The sequence below is a fragment of the Callithrix jacchus genome, chromosome 11 (assembly GCF_049354715.1).
Source record: "Callithrix jacchus isolate 240 chromosome 11, calJac240_pri, whole genome shotgun sequence".
In the NCBI taxonomy this organism is placed as follows: domain Eukaryota; kingdom Metazoa; phylum Chordata; class Mammalia; order Primates; family Cebidae; genus Callithrix; species Callithrix jacchus.
In genome coordinates this window covers 62846608-62874192 of record NC_133512.1, presented here as the reverse complement: position 1 = coordinate 62874192, position 27585 = coordinate 62846608, and the positions used below count along the sequence as shown (strand labels likewise).

At 34.9% G+C, this 27585-nt stretch overlaps 1 protein-coding gene across 11 annotated transcripts in view; it reads right to left on the bottom strand.

Moving 5' to 3' along the window:
- The window catches only part of ELAPOR2 (endosome-lysosome associated apoptosis and autophagy regulator family member 2), a 265883-nt gene that overhangs the window by 125950 nt on the left and 112348 nt on the right, over positions 1-27585 (bottom strand). For 8 of the 11 annotated variants that reach the window (XM_078342978.1, XM_078342983.1, XM_078342981.1 and 5 more), the window contains 8 exons: positions 26001-26196; positions 23390-23537; positions 20596-20682; positions 18362-18467; positions 17112-17264; positions 16417-16505; positions 5019-5199; positions 3767-3895 (listed from right to left, as the gene is read on the bottom strand). In XM_078342978.1, the coding sequence (XP_078199104.1) occupies positions 3767-3895; positions 5019-5199; positions 16417-16505; positions 17112-17264; positions 18362-18467; positions 20596-20682; positions 23390-23537; positions 26001-26196 (1089 nt within the window). Of the gene's footprint in view, positions 1-3766; positions 3896-5018; positions 5200-16416; positions 16506-17111; positions 17265-18361; positions 18468-19977; positions 20033-20595; positions 20683-23389; positions 23538-26000; positions 26197-27585 lie in introns of those variants that run through there. The other 3 variants (XM_078342980.1, XM_078342982.1, XM_035253952.3) reach the window with 2 other exon arrangements.

The following is a 27585-nucleotide window of genomic DNA, read 5'->3' as shown; positions in this document are numbered from 1 at the left end:
AAGAAATAAAAGAATCTACTGCTCTGAACCCCTGATTCAGAACTCCAGACTGTCAGTGTGAGAGCAGAGCTATATGTGGAAAGACACACACAGGGTAATGTACTGGACAAGAAAAGCAGGAGGACAATGGCCTTAAAGGGAAACCAGGGGCTCCCTTAAGGAACAGACCATTGCTGTCCGATGTGAGAAATATGTGAGCCACATCTGTGAGTTTAAGTGTTCTAAAGACCACATTTTATAATGTAAAAAGAAATAAGTGAAATTTTAATACATTTAACACAATATACACAGAATATCATAATTTTGACATGTTACCAATATAAAAATTAAGACATTTTATTTTTTTGATACCAGGCAGGGCATACCAAAGTCAGCAGAAACCCCTGGAATTACTGCCTTTTACTGTGCCCCAGTTGTTATTTTTATCCATTCTCAAGCATAAACATTATCTAGAACAGGGTGAACCAGAAACCTTTACTTCTATCCTCACACCCTAACTGCTACAATTTTCATACAGTCCCTTCTAGTCTTCCTCCATATGCACACTTTAACAAGGGCACATGTAATTTTGTTTTCTTTTTCATAAAAGTGAATCTCATATTTTCCATGTTTCTATGTATATTTTCTATTTTGATTTTGTTTTTAAAAATCATACTTAATTTATCATAAAAATTTTAAATTTTAAAGAAAAATTTAAAAGTTGAAACCTAAAATTACTTATAACTTCATCACCTAGAAAAAAACACCATTAACATGCTGTATTTCTTTTCGCTACTTTCAATGCATACATGTTTTTACATCACTGAGCTTTTATTATAGATAACATTTTGTATCAAACATTTATAAATTAACATTATTTCATATTACTTTTAATTTATAAATACTCCATAAACATGTTAATGACTGAAATAACATTTCATTATTCAGCTAAATATAATTTGCATAATTCACCAAATCGCTCCCACTATAGGACTTACCTACTGTTCATCACACACCCATTTTAACCATCTGGTTTGTTTTTACCTTTAGGTAATACAATAGACACTATAATAAACATATTTTTATAAAACTCTTCTGTATTTTCAACATTTTTCTAAAAAGGAATACCAATAGAAGAGTTATTGGGTCAGATGAATATATTTTTAAACCAATATTTTGTGTTACTATTCTGATTTTGGAAGTAATGAGTGTCTATAAGGAATATTCAATACCATAAACCAAATTTAAGAATAAAGTAATTCATACTTCACATAAACCTCCCATCCCCAAATAGCCTTTTAACATTCTTTTTAGTATTTTTTCATGTATGCTTTTAAAATATACACCTTAGCTTTTACTATACAATCTACTTTTTTTATTAGCATTGTCTTCTGATTTTTCTAATCATTATATCAAAAATATTCCCCCATTAAGATAAAGAGCAGTTAGTTAATGGGTACAAAAATACAGTTTAATACATGAAATAAGATCTAGCATTCAATATACAGCAGGGTGACTATAGTTAGCAGTAATTTTTTGTGTTGTTCAAAATAGCTAGAAGAATTAGAACGTCCCCAACATTAAAAAGATAATGTTTGAGATGACAGATATCCCAGTTACTCTTATTTGATTATTACACATTGTATGCATATATCAAAATATCACATGTACCCTCAAAATATGTACAACTGTGTATCATTTAAAAACCACTGAAAATCCTTTGTACATCTGATTTTAACAATGTTATATCATAACTTTATTTAATCATACCCTATTATTGAAAATTTAATTTTATATCTATCTTGCACTCTTATAAATAACTCTAAAATTAATATCTTTGTAGATAATTTTTCTTTACATCACACTATTTCCTTGGTATAAGTCCCCATAAGTGGTATTTCTGTCTTGAAAAATAGGAATCTTCTATATTTCTGAGACATATTGCCAAGTTGTTTTCTGTACAGCTTGCACATAATGATTTCATGATATTTCATTCCACTAGCATAATATAACTTTTGTAAACATTATCCTATTGCTGGATATTTCAGTTATTTCAATTTTTGTTATTATAGATAAGGCCCAATGAACATCTTCATGAATAAAAAGTAACTTGTCTCCAATTTTGAGTTCCTCTTAGGCAAAATTTTAGTACATGAAGATTTACTTCTACATACCTGTTCTGTAACTGTGTCAAAATCAAACCAAGACTACATGAATCTCAACGCACTCCAAATCATACAGTCAAGTTGGTCACAGCACATCCGCCATGCCTGGGGGGTGATTAATGCCAGGAGACAGGCTACCCCATCGCCTCTCCATTTCTTGTTCTTGTGAATGCTGCTCCTCAGAGGATTGGCTACTGGACCAGCCAGTCGCAAAATATACATCACCTTTTATCTTTGTAGTTTTTACATTACTGCTTACTATTTCAATACCACACACTGGTAGTGCAAAGATTTACACTTTTCAATTAATCATTTATCATTGCTGAAAACTAAGCAAAATATACAAAATAGGCCCTCAGTAAATGAGTAAGCAAGTGGGTAAATCAGGTTATTTCCAGAATTAAACTCTGAGTAAGCCCTCTATAAATTCAAATTAAAGTTTCAGGTAATCTTTACTAGTAAGTGAATACAAACACACACACACACACACACACACACACATTTATTAGTCCTTTTATAGAGATATTCAATACCCTTGCCTTCCCAATCTTACTTTTTCAATAGGTCTTAATTCCTTCAACTTAAAATTCAATTATAGGACATTTTAGGAATAAAAACCCTCATGGTCAGGTAATAGCTATTATCTTTTTCTTCCTCTCCCTGAGGAAAATTTTTTTAAAGTGAGATTATTGGATGATAAAGAAGAATAGCTCATATTTAATATATATATTGAGGCTTTGTCTTTTCCCCTTTCACTCATCTGTTTAACATTATTCAAAGACCTATTATTTGTCAATCTCTGTGCTCATATATACATCTTACTCCCATGACTCAAGCCTTTTTTATGAATAGGTATTGATTTAAAACATATGTGTTAAAAAGCACACACATGTTCTCTAAACATAATATAGAGAAAAGCGAGCAGATAAAAAATGCCAGTATTTTAGTGGCATTTAAGTATGTATTTTAGTGTAAAGGTCTGGCATTTATAATACTTAACCGCAGCATTAACTTTAAAATTTCATACACAGATATTGTCATTCATTCAACCAGCACATACTGCAGAACAACTAAGTGCAAAGCCCTCTAAGCACTTAAAAGGTAAGAACAAATAAAATTCAACAACTGTCCAGTAGATCTCTGCCAGATTTTCAAAATTTCAATAAGTAAAATTCATATATACTCTGTAAATACAACCATAGACTCGACAGGCAAGGGAAATTTGAGGTCAGTTAACCCCTCACCAGGGGCACAGTGCTGAGCCAGACCAATCAAGACAGAAATGCCATCATACTACTCTTTAAAATGGTAAACAACATAGATTTCATTCCCCTCCTTGGTAAATCTTTCTGGCATTTATACCCATAAAGGATGATACTCAGTATCTACTTCAAAACTGCCCTCAAAAAATGCAAAATTAACAGTTTGTTCTTGTATGAATGTCATCTGGCTGTGATACCATATTTATTATTTTTATGGTACAACCAGAAGATGGGCAAGTAGCAAAATGATAAGATTAAAGTTCCTCACACCCATACTTGGTATGTTTTAGAGAGCCGAGTTCAAGAATGAATGACGTCTCTATTGTCGAAATACATCAAGTAGGCTGATTTGGAACTTACCATTCATTCCATCGCACTTTGAATTCCCAACATTGAAGCAGGAAGTTTTCATGTTGCCAGGAAGAACATTCCACCATTTATATTCAAAACCAAGGGCAGGCTCCGTTCCTGCTGGACATGGTCTACATTCTAAAGGAAATGAGTCGCGTCAAAAATTAAAATTAAACTGCATCTGAACAACTTCTTATCCTCTGTTTTGAACAATTACAATTAGCAGGGAGAGAAGTAGAAGAAAAAGATATTGGACTACCAGTTCCCTTAGGATGTAATAACTTTTTCAAAATAAATCTAGAAAGAAAAACATTCTAGATATAGTATGTATATATATACGTATATATATATATATACGTATATATATAAATACATATATATACATATATATATAAATGTATATATATATATACACTTGACTAAAATGAAAAAGGATAGATATGAAATCTTAAAAAATAATTTTTTCCTTCAGGTCTGGGAGTAGCTGCCAATCCTGAATTACTCTCCATAAGAAGAGTAATTCTGAAACAAGTTCACGTTCTCCTGCATGTGACCTTAGAATCAGTTTCCTTCACCTTATGAGTAAGGAAAGATTTCACTCTTCCTGTTGGTTATTCAACTTAACAAAATATTAATACCATTTATTTATAAACTGATTAATTGAAATTCAAAATACTGACTATGTTGAGAAATAATTGGGAGTTGAGGGGCTGGGAAAGTGCTGGGTTTATAAATAAGCCTGATTTAAACTGACATCTGCAAAATTGAAACAGAAGGGTCTTTGCCAACCATTTTTAAATGTAGCCACTTTGCATCATCACATCAGTAATATTTAGCAAGCATTTAGTACCTGCTGCAGAAGTACTAAAGGAGACATTTTTAAATGTCCTTCTAAATGGTGATGAGCCAGATATTATCCACCATCCTACAGACAAGAAAATTGAGCTTCAAAAGGTTTATACAACTTGGATAAATCACACTATTGGTAGCATGGGGGAAGTAGATTCAAATGCAAGTCAGTTTGACTTCAGAGTCCTTTTTATGCTATCTCTCAAAGACTCTCGATAGTAAGTATACAACATGGCTATATTCAAGCCCTCTGTCTGCAACTAAAATATTACAGTTGACTGTAATCTCTGTCTACTAAAACTGAAAGAAATTCTGTAACCACTTTCCATAAAAACAATTTAGAAAATGGTCACCGTAGACCAACAAGATTATTTTGATAAAGGCCCAATTATTGGATCAATTGCCATCGTACCCTTCATTCCATCTGAAAATGTTCCAGGAGGACAGGGATGGCAAGAAGATGATCCATTGTTATAAAATCCAGGGTTGCAAGGTGGGCAATCCTTCTTCTCTCCAGAAGGGGGCAATCTAATAGCATCTGTGAGATCCTCCCGGCAGATTTTGGGCTCTATCCACTTGTACATTATCTGTGTCTACAAAAAAAAGCAGGCAAGTCATATAACATGTTTATAACACAAATCTTAAACTGGCAGCCTAGGAAAAGTACAAATGGTAACAGAATAGAAGGGCCAGCTAACAGAAGCTAAAACATCAGTGACAAAATGAGAGAAAAGAGAACTTTGGTAGGGAAATGACTGTTAACTTCCAAATGGTTTTACCGTAAGCTACATATGGCCTTCCCTCATACACAGCATGTTCTTCATCATGAAATAATTATTTAAAATATAGGTAACCTGCTTATCACCCTTACTCTTCTATCCATTCATTCAGTTTATTCTATAGCTGACATAAGTTTCTTTGAAGCAACTTGCTTTTTCACTTGAGGCTTCCACTACCCTCTTCCTTTCCTTCAGCGGCACGTTTCATTATGCTTTCCACATAGTAATCACAAAAAGGTTATTTTTCAAAAAGAATGCATCAACATTCACATTTCGATCCTGTTAATTCATAATATTGGTAGTTTTTCTCTGAGTCTTTTTCAATAAGCTGATGTTAGACTACAAGAGCTATTGCTAAAATATTTACCCCGCAGCCTTCTAGGTCCTGACCCATGTGGTCTGAACATCATGATTAAGACAACCTCTGCCTTCAAGATCAGTCGTTTAAACTCTGCCCTTTTATTCTCTCTCACACATGCATTTACCCCACACAAATCAAAATATAAGAAAATAGCTGTAACTCAACCGAACCCCAAAAGCTGTTATCAAATTTTGTATTCTCATTTTTAAACCAGAAATACCAAATAGGCTAGCCACTCCAAAACAAAACTGATATGGTCAGTGGAAGAAAATGGAAAAGGTATTCTAAATGCAAAAATAAAAATAAATCAACTTTTTAATAACTAAATACAGCATTTTTAAAAGAGACTTTCTTAGGCACTTAATCTTCTAAATATTTGTTCCCCTTTAAAACAAATTCTGCAATAGGAAATCTACTATTAAAGCTGGGAACCAAAATTAAAGGCAATTCTCTAAGCTATTTCTAGTTTGTAGAAAATCATGTATAGTAACTCCTTTAGGCTACTCAATTTTATTCTCAAGTATTCTTATGGAAGAGCATGTCTGAAAAAGGGTGCTTAAGAAAACGATTTAAAGGCTGTCTCAAAAGAATTATAACATTTTTGCTTTTTACAACACACTTTTTTTCCACATTCATTTTATGACTTGGCATTATGACACATTTTAACCAGCCACTTCACACACCTGCCTTTCTTACCATCTGTAAAATAATGGCTTCTCCTGCTGGGGATTTCTACATAATTGGAAAAATTAATTAGATACTATATCCATAGGGGCTCTCCACTCCCCTTAAAGAAAGCAATATAAAATTCAGAGAACCTAAACAAATGAAACATCATCGTACTGGGGGATTACCTTCTTAAAATTCTGGTTTAACAAGCATAGAAAACAAATTTCAAATCCTACTTAATTCACTAATTTGCTGATTTATTTTTATATTAATACAAATGGATTGTGTTACTTATGAGCTACTGCACTGTTGAGAGTAGCTGGTTCCTACATGGGAGTAGGGGGCAGTGCTGACATCCTGTACCATGTAATTTTCTCAATCACTTGGAGAGGTACATATTACTATCCTCAAGTTTATAAATGAGAAAACACTCAAGATTAGAGCTTTTAATTTGCCGAAAAGTCAAATATAACTAGTAAATGGTAGTAACACCAGTCAACGAGAGTCAGTTTGGTAAGGGTAAAAATAATAAAATATGCAAATATATTTTGAGAAGTCAGCTAACCACATGACTTTCAATACATGAAAACTAACTTTTAAAAATTAAAAAGTGTACACCACTTGAAAATACTTAAAAATGTAGAAATCAAGTTTCAAATGTTCTATAGTAAAAGTTTTGCTTACAAAGCCTCTCGTTTCACTTGGCAGATTGATTCTCTGCCCCTCTTTCCAATGGAGAAAGATGCTTTCAAGTCTGGCTGACTGGGTAAAGATAATAACTAATATTAATGATACTTAGAAGCAGAGGGCTCCCAGTGCAATTGAAAAAAAAATAATCAATTCATACTTTTGCAAGTTGAGATAAAATTATGAAACGTCTTATAAAACCAAAACCCTAACACAGCAAAATGTATCAGGTTATTATTAAGATTACAAAAGAGATACAGTGTTTGTATTCACATAGAGCATGAAAAAAACACATTTTAAAAACACAGAGAGGTATCAGTTGGAAGCTGATTCTCATATAAAAACAAAATTCAAAACTTGGAGGGCTAAAATTTAGGCAAATGTTGAGACTGGCTTTGACCATGGTTGTCCGATTTCTTACTGCAGTTGTCACTTCGCAAATGCACTAAGTCTTTATAGATTGGCTGAACTTATCAGAGCAAATGACCTGTGTTTTTAAAAGGTCTACCAACTGACCCTAACCTAACTGCCTTGTGCTCCATGATGTTCTGACTCAGATGGTCTCAGTCAAGCAGGCAATTTCTTATCTCCCAGCCTCTCCCAAACCTTGATTTTCCCAGTTGCAAGTCACTGGGCACTCATCATTTTTCTCTCTTGGAATTACCCACACCATGCTGCCAACTTGCATCGGACTCCTTTTTCAAAGCCATCCTCAACATGTACAGTTGTGCTAAGTAGGTCGTCAGCCTGCCCAAATACATACCAGCATTCACCTATCTTCCTTTTTAATGACAGCTTTGCTGCTTTTCTTTTTTCGCATGTGTTTACCTCCTTCCCCTCTGATATGGTTTGGATTCCTGTCCCCACCCAAGTCTCATGTTGAATTGTAATCCCTGATGTTGGAGGTAAGGCCTGGTGGGAGGTGGTTAGATCATGGAGGCAGGTTTCCCCCTTGTTGTTCTTGTAATAGTAAGTTCTCATGAGATCTGATTCAAAAGTGTGTGGCACCTTCCCCTTCTGTCTCTTCCTCCTGCTCCGGCCATGTAATATGTGCCTGCTTCACCTCCTACCATGATTGTAAGTTTCCTGAGGTCTCCTCGGCCATGCTTCCTTTATAGCCTGTAGAATCACTAGGCACTGAACCAATTAAATGTCTTTTCTTTATAAGTTACCTGGTCTCAGGTGCTTCTGTATAGCAGTGTGAGAACAGACTATATATTCCCTTTCTAAATACTTAACACCTTTGACTATCTTCTGCCTTTATATGGAAGACACCAAGGACATTTAACATTTTACTGGCAGTTCACGGCTTTAAGCAAGAAAATGTTCTAAAATTAAATTGTATTGACTAAACTAAACACAGTAAATTATACTCATTGAATGAATGAATGATATGGTATGATAACTGTATCTCAATAAAGCTGCTTTTAAAAAACCATTGTTAAAAACTATTAGAAAAATTTTATTTTAAACAAATTCATAAATCCCTAGTCTCTGAGAAATGCCATGTTCTCCTATCTTCCTAATTAAGAAACACAGGCTCTAAGTATATTTGACTTACTTAAAACCTGGGCACAGAAAATCAGATCTAAAAACTGAATCCCTTTATATCCTATTTTTAATGTCTCCTACATCTTTGTCCTGCTATATAATTCAGAAGTACTATGTCACAGACAATGAGCATTTGGAATAATCTGTATCACTGAAGATCATTGAAAGGCAAATAGAATATAAGACAATTGAATATCAAGCCACTAGCAAATTCTCTGTAATCCAGAGTTGGCCTCTTCAGAATTGAGGAAGTTGTAGTCTAATGCTTCCTTCTAAGAAGGCTCCCTTTTAAAACATCCTTCCTACCAGGCATTCTTTGAGACTCAGCAGAAAGTTTCCTATTTGAAAAACATGCTATTCCAGTATTGGGCAGCTCTGTTTGTAAGAACATCACTACATCCCACTGGAATTTACCTTCTCTAAGTTCACCTGATTAGCAAAATTTACCTTATGGAATAACACAGAAAAGTATATTTCTTCCTTTCAAAAATTTCCCTTTAAATACTTAAAATACCTTTTAAGGCAATTCTTACTGAGTAACTACTATGCATAGGACAAAGTACTATGGAAGATTTAAGTATTAATAAGGCAAACTGCTCTGAAAAAGGTTATAGCATAACAGTGATAAGACAGGTTCATAGCTATTATAAAGTTAAAAATAAAAAACATGAAGGGGATACAAAGCACTATATTTGGAAACAGACTATTTGAGTTAGAATTCTAGACCGAAAACAAGCTATGACTAGCTATGACCATAGGAAAGTTACTTAACCTCATTAAGCCTCAGTTTTCTTCTCTGAAAAATGGGTACAGGAATGTCTAAATTACATAGATGTTGAAAGAAATTAGAGGCAATGTTTGAATATGTATACACATATATATATGTGCACTCACACATGCACATATGAAGAGAGAGTATGTTCACAAATACGTAGATGATAGCTGCTTGTGGTATTAACGCTACTGTTACTGTTACTATAATTACTGTCTCACCATCGCCCTCTCCAAGAGAAACACAAAATGCCAGGAGTTCCCAAAGGAAAGAGATCAAATCTCTGTAAGACAAGTAGGAAACATTACAAAGAGGATCATGATTTTTCTCTCCTTTGCCATCTTTCCTTCTGTCTGAAAAAATATTTCCAATATTTCAATCATACTTCATACAAAATATCCTGGCCTCTGGCATCTAGATTCTTCCCCTTTTGTTGAAATTTTCTCAAGCCTTATGCCAAAAACAGAACACAGCACTCAAAATGTGATAATCACTCATTCATTTACTAATTCTCACTAATGCAACAGACGTTTCACTACCTTCTACGGGCTAGATACTACACTAGGCTTAGAGTTCTTATTTTTAATAAGAACGAGTCTCTGCCTACAAGAAGCTGAGAATCTGGTGAGGGAAACAGTCAAGTATTTGCAATAAAACGATCTTTTAATCTACAATTGCCATGTAAATATCAAGAAGGTATGTGCAAATTTCCATGGAAATTCTCAGTATATCAAGACAATCTTGCCAGACCTATTTATGGTATTTAAGAGTATATGTTTTCTATGAACCTGTGCAGAATGATTCTCTTTTTATTCTGGCAACTGTAACCATCTTTTTCTCTTTGGGAACTAATTTGTGTGATGCTGAAAGGAACTGGGAATTATACAGTTTGGCCTCCCCAGCCATAGGAATTTGCAGGTGAACTAAGACATCCAAACAGAGTACTGAACACTTCTGGAGGGAATGATTGGTTGACTATGGGCTTATGATTAAAGTACGGCCAATCAGAGTCTTTTCTGAAGCTTTGGTCAGTGTTGTAGTATCAAGAGCTGTGAGGATAACAGTGGTTTCTTGGAAATGACAGTGAGCATCTTGCAACACCGGAAAGAGCTTGCCTGAGAAGGAAATCAAATTGAGCCAAGAATATTAGCATTACACAGCAAGAGAACGTCTTAAAATAATTTGCTCTATATTGACTTCCCAGTAAACAAGTCAACAGGCTCCTGCTTCCTCCTCTCTCCCTTCCTCAACTTTACACTGGTTTTGATTCAGGGCTGCCATCCAATTTCTGAAATGTATTTTTTTAATTCATTACTAGACAGTGTATAATCATCCCCAAGCACCCACTGAAAGGAAATATGTGAATCATGTCCCACAATTTGGGGGGGCGGGGCGGGTGTTGGTGGCAAGGTCGGGGGTAGACAAACACCCCACAGGTTACTCTGCCTGGGTGTAATATAAATAAAATCTTAAGTATTTTCTGTTTGCTAACTCCCAAACAACCCAAAAATAACCTTCTCCCTACTCCCTTTTGTAGTGGATATGAGACAACCTTTGTAGATATGATAAACAAATGAGAAATTTGCTGTTTTTAAATCATGAACAGCTGAATTGAAAATTATTCATTGTATTCGTGCGGAGGAAGGATTTTCCCCACTTTAAATAGCTGTTGCATTTTTTATTTGGTGAGCTAGGTCTTTTAAAGCTTGGATTTCCCTGAAAATCTTTTTTGAAAGTAATTATTTTCTCTTTTCTCAATGCTTTTATATCTGAGAGTTTCTTTCACATAAATAAATTCTGATTTTTCTAATTTGAGCTCATTGTTCAAGCACACTGGAGTCTTTCTGAAACTTAATTTTATCATTATTCTCATTATTGATTCACAAATTGATATACATATTCTTAATATCTTTATGAAGTTAATGATTTTTAAATAAAATCTTGAAAATAACTCACCTGACTTATATTCTTCTTCATATGAGTTACAATATGTATAAATGATTTGCTATATTTATATTCCTATGGCAAATATACAATACTATACTCCAAGTCAGTATTCATTTATCAAATCAAACATTTTATATATGATTCAATTAACCATATATCCCCTTACCCATATCATTTAGTCCACAATTCTTTATCTTATCCATAAGAAGATCATGAGATGCTGTGTCACATATCCTGCTAACATTAAAATACATCTTCTCTTGATTAACTCATGCCCAGTGTCACTGTTACCTGGTGTAATATCACATAGCTGAATTTCCACCCTGTCCTAACTGTGCTTATCTTTGAGAAACAGGGCGCCTATGATAAAGTTCCCTTTGTAACCAAACCAGCAGAGATTGGTGAGAACCAAGATAGACAACCAAATACTTAAAAGAATCTCAGGTTTCATGATAATCTCATAATTTTATTTCCATACTAAGTGACACTCCCACCAGTGCCATTACAATTGCCCTGACAATGGACAAAAGAAGCCATAAAAGGACAAAAAGGAAGGCAGCACTCTCATTCCAGGAAGTTTACTGCCCATTTCTGGAAAACACACGAATATTCCTCCCCTTGCTTTTCATGTCCAACCCCTTCATTAGAGAAATCCTATATTTTAACCCCCTCACCCCTCACTAATAGAGAAGTTGATTTGTGAGCCACGCTCCTGTTTCTCAATCCCATGACCCTCAAATAAAGTCTGCATTGCTTGACATTCACTGTCAGTTTCATGTATTTGTTTCATGGCACTGAACAGGGAAAGACCCCATCTTCTAGGGGACTAGGTTTGTTGGTAAAATCACTGATCAATATTCTTTTGAGTTCAAACCTCAAACACTGAAGCTGTATATGTGCTTGTGTGCACCTATATGAGTTTATCGCATTTTATGTAAGAAGTGGGCACTACGCAATTTTTTTAAACAAAGCATACATAAAAATTTCAACTCACTACTTAAGATAATTTTGTAGTGAATGCTTACTGAGAAGTGAATATTCTTTAATTTATCTATGTTATACATCTCTGTTTTGCATATACTAAGCTTTAATTCAAGTAAGCCACATTTATGAAACCTCATTTATTTAACCAGAGGGAATAATGTCATTTAAAAATGTGTGTCTCCTTGGGACTTTCATAACCTAACCATGGGCCAAAAACACCAAGTAATTCTCCACATTTCTTTACTTCTCTGCATCTATATAGGACCTTACATAACTTCATGTGAAGTAGGTCTCACAAATATTTGGTGAAAGAATGCCTTACTGTATATATTAGAGGATTTAAATCATTGTATCTCTTCACCCAATTCAACCTGGTTTTCATGTTTTAAAATGGTTCTTTAAAGCCACCATTTAATTCAATGTTGCCAAATCCAATGGATACTTTTCAGTACTCATCTAGGTTGATTATTCAGGAGCATCAGCCTTCTTAACCACTCCAACCTCTACAAATACTCTATGATAGTATTTGTTTCTTCCACTTCTCCAGCCATTTTCCTCAGGCACCATCCCTGTTCACCTCTCCTAGCATTAGCTTAGTTCTAAACTCACTCTATGATCTCCCTGCAAACTCTATCCAACCTCAAGGCTTTAACTGCCAGCCAGTTGCTATAATTCTCAGATTCACATAACTAGCCCAGATACTCTATTGAGCTCCAGACTGATATATATAGCAGCCCTTCCAACATCTCCTCTTGCCCCAGTTCACAACATGGTCAAAACTGTACTCATAGACCTTTCTTCCTTGCCTCCAGACCTCCTCTCTAACCAAACAGTACCTCTACCAACCCACCTTTAATCCTTCCCTCCCCCTCCATCTTATCAACCATCACATTTTGTGAACTTTACTTCCTATTTCTCTAACCCATACTCTCATGTCTATTCCCTTTACCATCATTCATTTCCTTCTTCTTTCACCTGGAGAGGAGCATTATGAGACTTCTAAATGTTCATTCATATTCTCTCTGGTCCCCTTCTAATCTTGTTTATAAAATACTGCCAAGGGGATCTATATAAAGTGTAAATCTAATCACATTGCATCACTCTGATACCAAAAACCTTACAGTGATTTCTAAATGCTCTTAGGATATAGGACAAAATTTTTAATATGACCCTATGAAACCATGCCTGTTCTAGCATTAGCTTAAGTCATTAGTTGCAGCTAAAGCAAACCCTTGCCCATATACCTATACTCTAGTCACACATCCTTTTAGTTCTTCAAACACACCATGCTCCCTCCCATGTCAGGTCTTCATCATCCCACTCCCTCTATCAAAAATGCTTTCCTTCCATGCCTTGCCCAGGTTTTAATACAGGCCTGAGGCCTTCCAAGACTGGGTAAGAACCTCCCAAAATTCAAACTTCTCTGCAGTAGCATTAATCCAAACTTGAAATACTAATTCATTTTCTTTGATTGACTGTTTATCTCTTCCTCTAGAGTCTGGACCAGTGGTTCTCTAAGTGCTGAGATCCTGGACCAGCAGAATCAGAATTACCTGGGACCTTCCTTGAAATGCAAATTTTCAGGCCTTCCTCCAGACCTACTAAATTAGAAAATCTGTACAAGGCTTTCCAGGTGAGACTGATGAGCACTAATGTCTGACAGCCACTGCTCTATATCTATGGAGACATTTACATCCTTCTTCTATCCTTAGTTCTGCCTTCCTTACCCAGTACTCTATAAATAACCAGTGCTCAGTAAAGATTTACTAAAAGTATGAATGAGCAAGCCATTCCACATTTTTCATGTTTATAAGAGTCTCTTAATTAGGACTAGAATAATTTTGATTACCAATTAAAATTTTCCTGAAAAACTTCCCTTACAGGCAGAGAGAAAGCTAAGCAATCTATTTTAAACTAAGATTCAAAATAAATACAGAAAACTTGTAACACTCCCATGTCATATTGATGGTAATGTTTGTAATCTATATGCCTCAATAGCTGATTTCTTTGTCAATCAACTTGATCGTCTCCAAGTAGGGCAAAATAAGATCAATGAGAACATACCAGGACAGAAACAACCAAAACAGTCATTGAACAACCTGAGAAACATTATTAAACCATTGGCAAATCACCAGATTGTATTCATTTAAAGAGACAGGGGTCTTGTTACACTACCCAGGCTGGAGTACAGTGGCTATTCACAGGTGCTGCCATAGCACACTGCAGCCTCAAATTCCTGGCCTCAAGCAATCCTCATGCCTCAGCCTCCTAAGTAGCTGAGACTACAGATACTTGTCATGTCACCCTGCTAAAACACCATTTTAAAAGATGAAACTAGAACAAATGAAAACACTACTCCAAAAAATCTCAAATTCACATGTGCAATCTAAACTTCTTCATTATATATTATTTCACTAAGTCCCAATTGCCTTATTTCCAAAGCTAGAAACATTTATCTTGAAATGTCTTAAGTCACATAAAAAAAAAAAATCACTGAGCTTATAATGTGCTACCGCACCGTTTTCTTCTATACCAAGAACATGTCCAAATTTTACTCAGCCACAACAGAAAAACATAATTTGTGTGTAGGTGTGTACACAGCATGCTTGTGCATACACCCATGTACATATATGTGTTTATGCATTTGTGTATATTCTGTAATATTATACACTTAATATATGGTCTTACATCATTAGGCCCAGGTCAAACAGATTTTGTCACACTACTTACTGCCATTATACTCATGGATGTAATTAACATGATAAAAATACAGCTTTTGTATATTTTCATTGCAGATAAGACAAGATCCTATTGTACATTAGATCCCATTCCTCTAAACTTCAGTAATGTTGAACTATTACATAAAATAAACTAAATTTACCTTTGCCTTACTTATTAATAAGGCAAGTTTAGCTAAGAAAAGTTTACCTAAACAAACATAATCCAAATTTCCTTTCAATTCACCTTAATGGTACCTCTCTACATATATATATATTTTTTTAAATAGCCCTTACTTGGCATTCTGATAGGACTATCAGGACCTCATTTACAACTCCTTGCCAGTTAGCAGCTGTTAGTTTAAGTTGCTGTTCTTACTGAAAGTAATAGTTGTACTTCTAATCACTGCAATTTGCCACTAATTTAAACTAGAATGTACTTGCTGTTAAGCATTCAAAATAATATTCCTTAAAAAAAAACTTAAGGACCTAAGGTAGGATTATATAAATACAACAATCTAGATTAGAATCAAGAGAAGCAAAAATAAAAGAAGAAAGTAATAAATTACCTGATATCTATATGTGCTTTCCAAACTAAGTCAAGAAGATAAATGTCATTATTTCAAAGATACAAACATAAAAAAACAACGCTCCATAGCAGCCACTGTGGTCTGCTTCCCCTCACTGACACAGGCTGGTTATAGGCTAATTCTTTAATCAAGAGGACAGCAGGTCAACTGCAGAGCTCATGTGTGCATTTTTCCTCTTGGCTATGTGCCGTTTATATGGTACTTACTTTGCATTTTCTCAGTGCAATTACACAGTAATCTGCCATAACGGAATAGCCAATGGCTGCATGGTTTTTATTGACAAAACCTACTGAGTAACCAAATAATTAAAGAGAAGTTATAAGAACTTTCCATCCTGTGAGTCACACTACACACTTTAAGGCTGTGCTCTCTCTCATATTATTACTTCTGGAAAAAATACAACTGTTAAAAATGGCAGTAATTTACAGAGCACTATGTGCCAAGCACTGGGCTTTATATTAAATATCTTGAATGTTCTCACAGTAGCTTTATAAAGCAGGTGCCAATATCATTCCTATTATACAAATTAAAAAATTGAGGCCTAGAGACATCAAATAAGTTGCTCACAGGACTTAATGGTATATTTGAAATTCAAAGCCAGGAAGGCAGACATCAAAACCTAAACTCTTAAATTTCCTCTTTACATTTACATATGTGTGTTATAAATCTCTCTTATGAACAAATTAGAGTCTGCTCAAATTGGAAAGAGGGCTGCATAAATATGGGATGGAGTTGATGCAACACTGCTGGTACCTTTCCTTCTTCATCACATGGAGTATGGATCTGGAAATAGTCTTTTGTGGTACAGGGAGGGCGCTCCATACACTCACTGGATCCTTGCTCTGCAACATAAAAAAAAAATCGTTTCAGAAATGGGTCAATTCCTTTGCAACTCTAAGAAAAGGCAAAAAGAAAAACAGAAAAAGCAAACTAAAAAGTACAAATAGACTTGCCAGGGCAATTTATGTAGAACTACCTAGGTCTAAAGAAAATAAATGCCTACATTTTTATTTTCCCTAGAGCAATGTGTTTCTTTGATACACATGGAGTAATATATCACAGTTTTTCCCAGAAGACATTAGATTTCTTCCATTATCACCATACACTGGAAATTTGGAACAAATTATAAGTTTCTACGTATGTCTCTATACCAACAAATAATGTAAAATATAAACATTTTTGGATTAGTATAAACATATCCACAGCAGTTACCTGTGGGGTGTAGAACAGAAAAATAAATCGTAGACCTATAAAGGCGAACGTCATGCAGAAAGGGATAAGATGTCATATTTTTTATCCATTCAATATCAATTCACTTCAGCATTCGGTGTTGGCCACTTTATGGGCCATACTTTAAGTCATACTTTATGGATGACTTCTGGATTATAAATGTACACTTGACCAACATACATTTAGAAAGAAAAAAGCAGAGTATAAACTAGTTCTACCTGAAAATTGAGAGTCCTCTTTACACCTTATGCATTCTTTGGCTCCCTTCTCAGAATAGGTGTTTCTGGGACACACCTGGCAATTGAATGAACCTGGTTTGTTGCTGAATGTGCCTGGCTTGCAAGGAAAACATTCTGATGTGTACGCCACCCCTGTGTGGTAATAAAAAACAGAGCATGGGAGGGAGGACCCAATATGAACGAGCAAATCAGCACCTAATCCTGCTTCTACCCAGAGTGAGAAAGAACTATTAACAGTAATATTTACAGGCAATTATTTTAACATATATATGTCAGCACTAAACTTTGGAAACAGCTGCTTTGTAGTGTTTAAGCTCAGCCCAAATCTTTTATCTTATTAATCCAGCACTAAAGAAAGCATTTACTGTGTGCAAGGAACTGCACAATAAAGTCAGCAAACAGATATAGAGGTTTAATAATTGCATTAACTAAGCTGTCAAAAGACAACTACACTAACTCAAAAATGAGATAAACCCTAAGGTTCCCTCTAATTCTGTAGACCTATAATTATCTGATCCTATGGTAGCCTGTTCCCTTCTTCTCCACTGCTTATTAAATCACAGGTAAGACCTAGGAATGGCTTGACTTCTCCTCTGGTTTGTAATTCCAGCCTTTGCCAGCAGATATCCTTATGACTAACAAGTTAACACACTGTTCACAGGAACAAGCCCACTTTGAACATATTAAAATGCAAGCCAAAGTTTAATAAAGGAGAATCACTGCTTTAATTAAAAATACCCCTAATGGAGAATGAACCATGAAAGGGTTTATCGGGTACTCTCCTGGGCCAGAAATTGCCCAGTTGGCCCAGAGAAGCATGAAACGTTTAGGAAAGAGTCAGGTCAAGGTTTTTACTGTTCTTTTTATGGATATAGCAGTGACCAGGTCATCAGTTCCTTGAGTAGCTCAATGTCAGGCACAATAGACTTTATTCGAATGCATAACAGGGTCTTAACACAGAAACGTTTCTTTTGTTTAGAGACACATAAAACTGTCATGTTTACTTCTTTTTGCAATGATTAAATAATTTAGTTCAAGTGTACAAGAAGAAAAGAAAACAACACTCGATTTCTTGGGAGTACAAGCAGGGTCTCCAGACCTATATGATGGCATAACATATTAATTTCTGTCGTATAAATCATTAAGCCAGCCAAACCAAAACTTTAATAAATATTTTAACAACTATAAGATGTGATTGGTGACTACTAAAACAGACTGCTGTGAAGTACCTTCAATTGTGATATTTTTTACCAGCACAGGCTTGACTGCCTTGGAACCCATCAGGATGCCTGTAGTTCTCCAGTAGAGTATGTTTGTGCCTGATTTCAGCATTACCTATAAAGAGAAACATAAAGGCACTCAGGTCAGATAAGCCATGCCATTTCCCACTCTGAAAAGCTACTCCCTTACATACTTTTTCAATGCATATAATAAAACACCATTAATTTAAAACCCACAGATTTAAGTCCACTGTTAATCCAGACCTAAGCTCTGCTGAAGTTTGTACTTTCTTAAAAGAAAAAAAAAAAATGTAGTTTGCCAATCGACAAAATATATTAAATAAAGAATAAGAAATCTTCAAGTTTAAACAGACAGCTAAAATGGTTCTCAACCATATACATGAGGTCTTGATGTATATTTAAAAGGAATCCATTTTAGAGAGTGAAAGTCCCTCAGCCCTCTTGTATATTTATAGGTTGCCACTATTCATAAGATCTTCGAGCTCTCAAAACAAAAGGCAACAGAATGAGTTTGTTTCTTTTAAAAAATATTTAATAAGAATACTGCAACAGTAACAAGAAAAAATAGGACTGTTCTTATGGGATAATCTGATTTAACTCTCTTACTCTAGAACATTAATAATACTTTATCTAGTATTGGTTTCCTTTGCTACTGGAATATTTAGCTAATTATAAAATCTAATTTTCTTATAACCTTCATGTTCATACAGGTAAATGACCTAATTTTAAGAATTCCTTGCCTTCTTATTTACCCTCCTTGGCCATTTTTTTTTTTTTTTTAATTTTGGCTCACTGCAACCTCCATTTCCCAGGTTCAAGCTATTCTCCTGCCTCAGCCTCCCAAGTAGGTGGGATTACAGGCATGTGCCACCATGCCTGGCTAATTCTGTATTTTTTAGTAGAGATGGGGTTTCTCCATGTTGGTCAGGCTGGTCTCAAACTCCCAAACTCAGGTGATCCACCTGCCTCAACCTCCCAAAGTCCTGGGACTACAGGCATGAGCCACCATGCCTGGCTACCCTCCTTATTCTATTCAGTCTTTGGCTGGACAAATATAAGCTGTATAAAATTATAATCCACCCAACTATTTTACCCTGCTGGAGATTCACTGAAGTAGTACATTAAGTAAAAGTAGTGCATTAAGCTCTTTCCCTTGTGTTAAGTATTTTTAAGTAAAGAAAGCATATTTGTTTTTAAGGGTTATTTGTACCTTCAAAGCCCAGCTGACTAGGTGTTAAGGTATATGGTTCTTAAATGTTATTAATATTATTCTCAGGTATACAGATTTTTTTAAATATTCCAAAAGGGTACATTGTATTAAGCACCCAAGGATGAGGCACCTGCTATAACCCCAAAGGCAAGGATTGATGGTCACTTATTGAAACAGAGCTTGATCTACACTGCAGGCACCATGTTAAGTAAGCCCTTCCCACATATCTTCTGATTTAGTCATGCAAGCTTGTTCCCATTTTGCAAATCAGGCACAAAGAGATTAAGCAAATTACCTAAAGAAACACAACTATAAACCAGAGTTAGATATGAAATCCATGTCTCACTCCAAGGAGACAGTGCCTGAAATAATAACAGATTCAGTGAATCATTACCTGATAATTGCCTTCAAGCATTTAAGGAGCTGTCCTGTAAGGAAGCAGGCAGTTGCTTTACTTCAAGGAACCAGAGAAGGTAAAATTATAATCAATGTGTGTCAAATAGGGAGGAGGCAGGTTGAGGCTCCAAATATAGATAAATTTTGTGATAAATAGAGCTGTCTAACAAATGAAGACCACACAGTACCCAACAAAACAAGCCTGAATATCACTTGCTGGGCACATTGCAGAGAGATAAAAGGAATTCGCAGATCCTTTCAATGACAAGAGCTGCTAATTCTCACATGACAGACACATTTCTAAACTTAGATACTCAAATGTTTTGTATGTTTATTTGAACAGCCTTCTTTCTCATGGATGCCCCTTTGAAAGGGAGGAAAATTGGAGTATGATGGGAAAGGGAAGAAAAAGGAACCCAAGGAGAAAGAAAGAGGTAGGGAAAAAAACCTGAAAATTGGAATCTGAGTCCATGAAACGAGGGGTAATTTTTTCCCTAACCAGAAATCATCTGAATTAATAGCCAATTTTGACTTTTTTTCTTAAAATACACTTTTTTTTAAAGTTAGGAAAGGAAGGGGAAGTTGGGAAAGAAGAAGGAAATACAAAGAGACTCACAGAATGAGAGCCCCATTCTCCACTGTCTGTAAGTTTCACCCACTTGTCAGTGGTGGTGTCCATCTCCTGGCACTGATCATTTTGAATCTGTGGATTAAACACAAGGGCCCTAGTTAAGTGTCTTGAATAATGGCTTTAATTAAATTCTGTACCCAGCACAGACTGCAAGAACCTCTTTCAATACATTCTAAACAATGGCCATGAGTAATTCTCAATAAGTAAACATACCAAGACCTCTGGAGCCTAAGCGACAACTGCATATGACTGAGTGGTTCTAAGTAAACTATCCTCATTATTATAACAAAATGCCTAGCTCATTAGAGAGAGGAATGTGGGAGAAGAGTTAACACTGATGATGCACAGAAAGGAGACAAAGTATAAAACAACTACCCAATGTATCCAAACTTGTTAATAGCATGCATCCACCATGCAGGCCCAATAGTATAAAAATAAACAAAGTTTGTCTTTATAATATTTGCAGCAGCAAAGTTTTAAATTAAAAACAAATAAAGTCCACTTAATTTTCCATTCCCTGGGACTTAATCCAAATGCGAAGGCAAGTGGCTATGGCCAAAGTCAAAATCCCAAATTTTTATTTGGGGGTAAATGATAATCATTTGCCATGTCTATTCAAATGACTACAGATATCTTTAAGAGCAAACACCTTAAGCTTTCCAGGCAATTCTTACAAAATGTCAAGGGGTTGGGACACTACACTTCCAGGTCTACACTAAATACAGACATATCAAAAAGTTAAGCCATCTTTCCAATATTGCAAAATAGCAACAGAGTAGAGTAAAACAATATCTCATCACCTATATCCCCACCAAAAGAAATGGCTCTTTTTTTCAATCTCTAAATCATTTTACTTCTTCCTTTATCCTCCTGACCAATTTACACACATTAAAATGTTCTCCTTAAGAGTTTCTCCCTAAAGACTTATTAACTAGAAAATAGACCCTATTGTCATCCAAATACCAGAGACTATCAGCTACTGAGGGTACTTACTTTAATTGAATTTAACTGTCATATTCATAAGCATAATGACCATTTTAATGTAAGTGTTAAGCTACATAAAAGTAGATATGGACTCTGTATATACATTTAATGGTCAATGTGTAGATAAGCTGAAAGCATTTTTTATCACTGAAAGCAGATGTCATACGTTATCATGACATTCTACTGGCATTCTGGAGACCTGTAAAACCTAGGTCTAATCACTTAGTCTCTCTAGGCTTCAGTTCCATCATTATTAAAAAGAAAAAGAAAAAAAAAAAGAAGGGTTGAATCAAAGTTCCATATAGTTCTAAAATTATATATTTTGTTGCTGTAAATTATGCAATGCCCATTTGTACAACTCTCAGAGAACAGCATCTTTCAATCTTCAAACACTTCCTTTCCATTAACCATTAGTATGATGACCAGGAAGTGTTGACCTTATGAGTCAATAAATTGCAACCTTTAAAGCTGAAACATCAATAGAGGAAGGGATATGAATTTGCCGTTCCTTTTCAGATTATAACCAGAACAAAGGCATCACTGAAAGGCAGTAATGAAACTTTATGCCTTAAGGTACCTTTACTGACATCTATGGAAGAACTTATTGAGCAATACAAATCTAAACACTTATTCTAACAATTAGATAACTGCTTTGCTTCTTAACTTTATTTCAGTTTTAGTAATGTTGCCAAAAATGTCCAATGAAATAGGGAATTGTTCACTGAAGGATTTTGCCAACAAAATGCAGCTTAAACATAAATCTGTTTGAAGGTTGCTTAACAACTTAAAGTCATCAAAAGATATTAGTGCTAGAAGGCTCTTAAAAGATACTGTCACACGATCTACTTTACAGAAGTGAATGCTGAGTACCAGAAGGTTCACTTAATTGCTCAATAAAATGCAGTTAACTATTACAGAGTTGGGACTACAGCCAGCATCTTGACTTCAAATCTAAAGCCCATATTTTCATAAAAAATCTCTCTTGCTACCAAACTTCTGATTTAGAAATCCCCATTTCTAATAATACAAATTTGTTTTAGATTTTTAGTACCTTTGCTTCTGAATTCTGGACTGCAGAAACATTTTTCAAGATAATCTCTGATTTATAAGCACAACACACACTTGGTTTGGTATAAGAAGTCAATCTGAGCACATTTGCTCAAGCATTTGTGTCATGATAAATATTTGCTAGATTAGATACTGTTTATTACTAACAGTTAAGTAATTTTAGTGTTAGCCTATTTTGTTAGATGATTATCTTCAGTATTGCTTTTAAATTCTTTGCAAAGACATCAAGTATCACATTCATTGATGTTTTTAGACTGTACAAAATTCACAGAATCAGAAACGTACAGCCACTTCACTTAAATAATTCTTGTTAGCAAAATGTATTTGAAATTGCAAAAAGAAAAAAAACTTTTAAGTGAAAACTGAAATTGTTTTTAAAAACACAGTTTTCACAGAATACTATCTGCAGCTATAAAAAGTACAAACAAGAATCTTGGAGAAAATATTTGTCGCACAAAAAGTCTAAACCAGTGGTTATATAATGAGCATAACTTAAGATAAAACAAGCCCAATGTTATGCTGCAAGGTGAGATCTCAGAGGTAAAGAAACAATCTTAGTCATAAAACAAAATATTATAGAAAAAAATAAAGTTTTCTTTTAACATCAAAAGGTTCATTTAAGTCAAAAATAACTGAGGAGGAATAAAGTAGAATGGGAACAACTGATTAAGGGAAATTTACATGAACATCCCTTAAAAAGTAAATTCCAGAATATAAAAGGTCTTACAAAGAACTCAAAGAAGATGTTGTTGTCGACATACTGGTACTCAAAGAAGACATAACCTGACTTCTTAAGGTGCACAGCATAGATCAAAGACACTGTGCAGTCATCACGATTAGATTCTATGTAGTTTCCACGAGGGATCCAAGAAGAGCTGGGGAAACAAAACAAAGAGGCACTTTACATTAATGTTCTGAAAGCTCTTCTGTCCACAAAGCTGTGTAACTCAGATTCGCAAGTAGTTTCATCAGCAAAGCACAGCAGAAAACATCGGAAGCTTTTCTGGAACTCAAAGACCAACTTTATTACTGAAAAGAGGTTTATTTTCTTCATTTCTTAAGGAAAATAACTTCCTAAATCTTTTTAAGGTTATATGATTAATTTGCTATGAAACTGTTATTTTTCACCCAAAATTTGATTACCAAGTAGATGACAACTAATTTTAGTAGCTGAAGTGGAATTATTCTTTCAAACAACTGCAGTTTTATTTCTAACCCCATACACATGGCAAATATATGGAAGGTGAGAAAGAGTACCACCAATGGTAAATATGTAGATTAAGATGTAAAGCTGTATTTTTTCACTTTAATTTTTTAGGAAGTTGTGTGTCCTATGAAATGAACTTGCCTGTGATGGACCTGGCTTTTGAGTTCCTAAATCTTTGTAAAGTTATTTAAGGAGCAACTAATTGTTTAAAACATAATACCATTGTATTTTAGGGTTTATAACATGTTTTTAAAGATCTGGCAATAGTATGAAGATGAGGGTATAAATGTAACTATGCCGTGGTAACACTTAACATTATATAAAAGCATAATAACTCTATGCTACCACAAGAATGCATACAGTAATTCCTAGCCTTTGCAACCTGGGGTTAGCAAAGATATCCTAACATATAACCATAATAGAAAAAAATGATAAATTGCATTTTTTCAAATTTTAAACTTCAGCTTATCAAAGGACACTATTAAGAAAACAAAAAAGGCAAAAGCCACAAACTGGAAAGAAGTATTACACATACACATAGAGACAGGTATGTGTGTGTATGTGTATGTGTATATATGTGTGTGTGTGTGTGTGTGTGTGTGTGTGTGTGTAGTATATGCCTGTGTGTGTGCATATACTATGTATTTATTATATAAATATATACACATAAGAACCCATGCTCAGAATATACAAAGAACTCCTTCAGCTTGATAATCAAATGACCAAAAATAAAAAGTAGAAAATGGGTATAACAATTTGACTTCACAAAAGAGAATAAACATATGGACAATAAACACATGACACATGTTTGACATTATTATGCAGCAGGGAAATAAATTAAAACAAGGGGATATCATCTCACACACACACACATGCACAAACACAATGGAATGGTTAGAACAAAGCAAGACTTAACAATACAAATGCTGGTAAACACGTAGAGTAACTAGAACTCAAATATACTACTGGTGGAAGTCTGCAATAAAATAACCATCTTGAAAAGTTCAACTTTTTAGAAAGTTCAACATACATCTCTTATATGACCCAACCAATTAAAAAGGAGTAAAGAGTATACAAGAGTGGATGGGTGAAAAAAGGAAGGAGAGGAGACAGGAAAACAAGCATAGCTGTATCAGACTGAAATTTACACTGAGAAAATTACACTAGAAGACACTACACTGAAAAACTACCACTTATTCAATTTCTTTTATGCATAAACTATTCCAGACCGAAGAAGCCTTGTCAATATCTCCTGCCCACCAAAACAAAGATCTGAGGTCCCACAACATCCTATTAGTACCTTCCTCTAAGAAACTCTTTTACTTAAAACACACACTCTCTCTTAAAGAAATAACCCTATTACCAAGATATTAAAAAAAGAAATTGGTATCATTTGTCAAAAAGACAGCTAGAGTGAAAGGAAGGAGTAAAGGAAGGGAGGGAGAGAATGAATATGGCTTTCAGCCTTTGGTAAAAATGTGGGGTTCCCGAGAAGCTACTCTTGTCAGGAGGTAGCCAGAGGCCTAAAGTTGAATACTCCTAAGCAAATCTGTATGAAAGGAAATGTTACGTAGTTAACAGAGAACAGGAAAGCACACAGCTTAAAGACACACATTTTGTTTTTGTTTTTTTCAAAACAGTTTAACATTTCTCCAACTTTGTCATATGCAAAGCTAATAATCCCCTATAAAAAAGGTAAGAATTAAGCAAAGGTGCTTTCCACCTTAGGTACTTAACCCACTCTCTTTTATAGGCGATAATCACGTGTCTAAATGAAATTTATGAATTATTCCTGTCAGAGGAAAACAAAAAAATCTGAAAGTATACGTTAAAAATTAGAAAAAGGTTAGTAGAAACACCAGCAGCTTAAGTGTAGTTATAAATATGAGAAAATTAATTTGCTTCTCTAACAGCTTTATTGCATTTATTATTCAGTATCTGGTAAATTCTGAGGGCAATGATATTAACCTCATGAAAACTCACTGCAATGACTATCCAAAAAATGTGATTCTCTGCAATTAGCTTATCATCCCAAAAGTACCAAAATTATCCTCATCTTCTTTCTGGAAAAGAGCAACTAACTTCTTCTCAAATATTCAGTTAAGAGCCAAAGGTTGCTTTGGATTCTTACTTGTTACAGCCGTCTGGCCTGCTGTCAGAAGGGCCCACCACAGTGTCCATGAATGTTGCAACATTAGAAAATCCTGCCGGCAATTCATCCCATTCATCAAATTTGATGCCACTGCCCAAGGAATAGGTACCCTCGTCACACTTACTGCATACCTGGTTCTTCATTTCTAAATACTCTCCAGAGGCACAGGAGAAAGCTGGAAGACAGAACAATGGACAACCCATTACTCACTCCCCCATCAAATTCCTCCCCTTCATGCTATCACCAGAATTATTTTTACAAAACTCTGATTATGTCCCATCCTAACAAAAGCCTGTCAATCTCCCTTATCACTACATGCATTTCACAATCTGGCTCCAACCTATTTTCTCAAGCTCATCCCTTGCCTCACCCTCTTCCAGCCAAAACAGAATTCATATCATTCCCAAAATATTTCATCCTCTTGCTTGCTGTTGTGGTCTTCTTTCCCAGAGATGTTGGCCAGTCCTACCTACTCTGCATGGAGCACTCCTGTTCGCAACTCAGAAACTATTCACTTCATAATAGATCACCTCCTCTGACACACCAGACAGTCAAGTGCACCTCCCTTATGCTCCTACAGTGCACTTGTTATAATACCTCCATTAAAGCATCTAATATACACTAATTAATGCATAAGTGCATATTAAGCCCACTTATAATTTGATGTGAGACTTTGAGCTTTAAGAAAACAAGGATGATTATTTTTGGATTCCAAACTGTATCAGGCACATACTAAGTCTAAATAAAATGCTGATCCAATAAGTGACAACTAAATATAAAAAGAGAAACAGGAAAGCAATGCAATAGCTGAACAGATTATTTCCACTGAAATAATGAGACCACTTTTTCAATATTCACACCAATTTAGTCATTTCCACCACGTACATCTTATTTCTAATGTCACGCTCTCTGCGATCTCTAAGAACGGTACCCGCAGATATGCCAATGTGAAGAATAGTTGACATATTACAAAAAAGGCTAATTTATTATTCATTCAACAAATGCAAATCAATATCTTCCAAGTACATGGCTCTGTATTAGATGGTATTAGTGACTCCAACCTGGAAAAGGACTTTCCAATCTTTTAATCAGGATATTAAAGAAACAATAACAAAATGATACCTCTAAACTACCCAATGAAGACAAACAAATCTCCCAGCAGAGTGTAAAGCAGCAAAGTTTTACCTTTAGGTAGACTCTTCTCTTTTAGAATACATTAAAAAACTTAGCCAGAAACAAAAATAAGCTAATTTTTAAAAACGAATTAAAGAATTAGAGCTAAAATCCACACACATCTACTTGCTCACTAAATTAATATAATGCTTTACTTGAGAAAACCTAAAGATGCTGTACAATGAACTTCTAACTTTCAAATCAACATCCCCAAATCAGTAAAACATGAGGAAAAAAAAAAAGATTACACAAGGAATGTGGCATGCTGACTACATGGTCAAAACTGTCCTAAGACGAGGCTGTACCACTTCCTAATTCTGTGACACTGAGTGAGTTATTTCACTTCTCTAGGCCTTAGTTTCTGCCTCTAAAAAATTAGATAACAATCACA